The 2,823-nt window shown below is 36.6% G+C and overlaps 1 protein-coding gene across 2 annotated transcripts in view; it reads right to left on the bottom strand.

Moving 5' to 3' along the window:
• Positions 1 to 2,357, bottom strand: part of LOC124843156 (uncharacterized) — a 2,610-nt gene extending 253 nt beyond the window's left edge. Inside the window, exons 1-2 of one of the 2 annotated variants that reach the window (XM_047319803.2) lie at positions 2,200 to 2,357; positions 1 to 1,433 (exon numbers count right to left, since the gene is read on the bottom strand). The exon at positions 1 to 1,433 is cut by the window's left edge and continues 253 nt beyond it. In XM_047319803.2, coding sequence (XP_047175759.2) covers positions 1 to 1,415 — 1,415 coding nt within the window. In that variant the 5' untranslated portion in view covers positions 1,416 to 1,433; positions 2,200 to 2,357. The other variant, XM_088106605.1, reaches the window with a different exon arrangement.
• Positions 2,358 to 2,823: the final 466 nt, after the last annotated feature.

The raw sequence follows: 2,823 nt of genomic DNA on the forward strand, positions 1-2,823 counted from the left end.
CCACTCCTGTAGTGCTCAATTGAAAAGCATAGTTGCCGGATGGCCTCCCTCTTCTCCTCAGCCCTGTCAGAGATTACAGAATTCTGCCGAGTCACCTCTTTTTCAAGCTCATCAACTTTCAGTTTCAACTCATTTACCACATTCAGTGTAGCAGCAGATCCTCTGATCAGCTCAGCCTTTTGTTCGCGTAGCTGGATTAGCTCTCTTTCCATGTTAGCAATATGATTGTCTCGATGTGTTGTCTCAGCCATTAAGTTATGAATCTTAGCGTTGGCCTCATCTTTTTCGGTCATGACCATATCATACTTCTGCTTGTGCTGGTCAAATTCCCTATTCACAGCTTCAACTTCGTATCTTCTCTGATTAAGTTCTTCCTTCAAACAACCGATTTCACCATGCAAAACAGTTTGTTGGGAAACAAACTGCTCTTCCATTTTCTGTCTTTCAGCTTCAATTTGCCTTGATTTGTTTTCTAACATGAGGCTTCTAGATTCATATTCCTCAAGTCTAGAGCCCAGTTGTATGTTCTCCTCTGATAAACGTGCAATATCAGAATGCATCTGATTTTTCACCAATGAGAAGTGTGCTTCGGCATCAAGCATTTCCGCCTTCAATTTCTGCACCTCAAGTTCATTATTGGTTTCATTATTTTTGTACCATGTAAGCCTGTCTTCTAAGTCCCGAATCTTCTTTCTCTCTGAATCAAGTTGGCATTCTAATGTGACCACATTTTGCTGTGCTACTTCAAGCTGACCTTCCAGCTCCCGAGTTCCAGATGTCCTGCTATTAAGTTCCTCTTTTAATCTAGCAATTTCATCATATGATATCTTAAGGTTTTCTTCAGCAAGCTTTAGCTGTGCGACTAACTTCTCAATTTTGAGGCTGCAATCTGAAACATGTGTCTCCAAATCAGTGGTCTTTTTCTGCAACTCCAGCACATGTTCTTTTTCATACTTAAGATTTTCCTCTTTTACTTGTGATTCTACCAATGCATTATTAAGCTGAACCTCACTTTTTTCAATTTGAATTTTCAACTTGTCAATCTCTTCTTCTGAGATCTTAAGTTTAAAGTTGGAAATTTTCAGCTCTTCCTCATTTTTGAGGAATTCCTTAAGCAATTCATCATAACTTCTACTCTCAGTCTCCCAGGATATCTCATCTGTTTTTTCCTCCCCAACAATTTGAATTTGTTGCTCTGAATCTGAAGATGACGAGGACGAAGAGGAAGGTGATCCAGAGTCCTCTTTCATAGAAGCCACAGAACTATCACCACCAGAGCTTGGGGAAAACTCTATATTGACTGGTTGAAGGCCAGATTTCAGCAACAAGTGTTTCGGATAGGGGGTATAGTATGGTGTACCCGATACATTCACTTGATCATCGAAACCTACACTAGAATTTTCAGAGTTCTCCATCTGAGGTTAAAATCAACACTGCACTCAAAGAAAAACGAAATATAGATGAATTATCATTCCAATCGTCAGCAGTCAACAAAAGGCAAGGAACTAATCTGTCAGACTAGAGAAATGTTAAGAAGAAATCGAAACAACATGAATAATAAATCTGGACTGCAAAAAACACCAAATAACCAGCAATCACCCAATAACATGAATAACAAACCTGTCAGACCATCACCGTTTTTCTCTTTATTCTCTTTACACCCTAACTATTATTAGTCCAGTTCTGAAAGTTTTCTACGTTGCTACTCGCATACCACCTCACATTATTTGTATTATTATTATATTATAATTACAATTATAATTATAATTGTACAAAACAATGCATAGAACACGCACAATCAATCTGAATTTTAAGCCATGCGTCACGAAATCACAAGAGGCAACTTGCTGACAATGTTACATTACACATAATTGATGTATGGCAGCGTTTATATACAAACATCAACCACGATCTACGTTGTACGAACGATCCAGACTTGAATTCCACAACAGGAGCAAACTAGAGTTAACTTACACTAACAAGGCTCTCACACAAACGAATGAAAACGCAAACGGCATAAAATTAAGCATGACTTAAAGCAGCAATTGAAAAACGACGGTTAAAGAAAATGAAGTAAGCAATGAGGAGTTAGTTAGGATGAATCGGAAACAATTGAAAATGAGAAAGAATCGTAAAAGCAGAAGAATATAAAAAGCAATCGCAAGGACGAAGATGTGTATGGAGTTGAGTGAAGCGTACCGTAGCGAATGGCGGAGAGATCGGAGAAAGGGAGAAGATTGGAGAGAGAAAAGAAAAAGAAAACTTTGGGTTATAAGACAGAGAAGAAGAGACCGAAATGAAAAAGGGGAGAGTGAGTGAGTGAGTGAGTGAGTGACAGAGAGACACGGCCCCTCAATTTGTGGTATCTATCCCGCCTTTTCAAATTTCAATTCCATCTATTTTCAAAATCAAACACACTCACCTTGATCTAGATGTTCAACCTCATCACATTCAACTAATCCAAATTAATAAAATAAAAGCTATTGTTTAGAATGCTAAACAAAGGGAAAAAATTAACCCTATTAAAATGAGAAGCACAAGTTAAATTTAAATTTCATTATTCGTAATACTGACTTAAATATATTTTTTTAGTGTTTGTATCTGCCTTAACTTTTTGTAACTTGACATTCATTAAGGTTATTTATTACTATAAGCAGAAAATATTTAAGTTAATGTAATTAAATTATTTTTAAGTATGTGTAAGCAGTATAATTCGTGTGAGATAATTGAACATAATTTGTACCAAATTAACAAACAAACAGATCTTTCCCTTAAAAAAGTCGTACCAAATTATATATATATTTCACACACATTAGCAAAGAA

This window comes from Vigna umbellata, chromosome 2 (genome assembly GCF_029865625.1).
Source record: "Vigna umbellata cultivar VRB3 chromosome 2, Vumbellata_1.0, whole genome shotgun sequence".
Lineage (NCBI taxonomy): Eukaryota > Viridiplantae > Streptophyta > Magnoliopsida > Fabales > Fabaceae > Vigna > Vigna umbellata.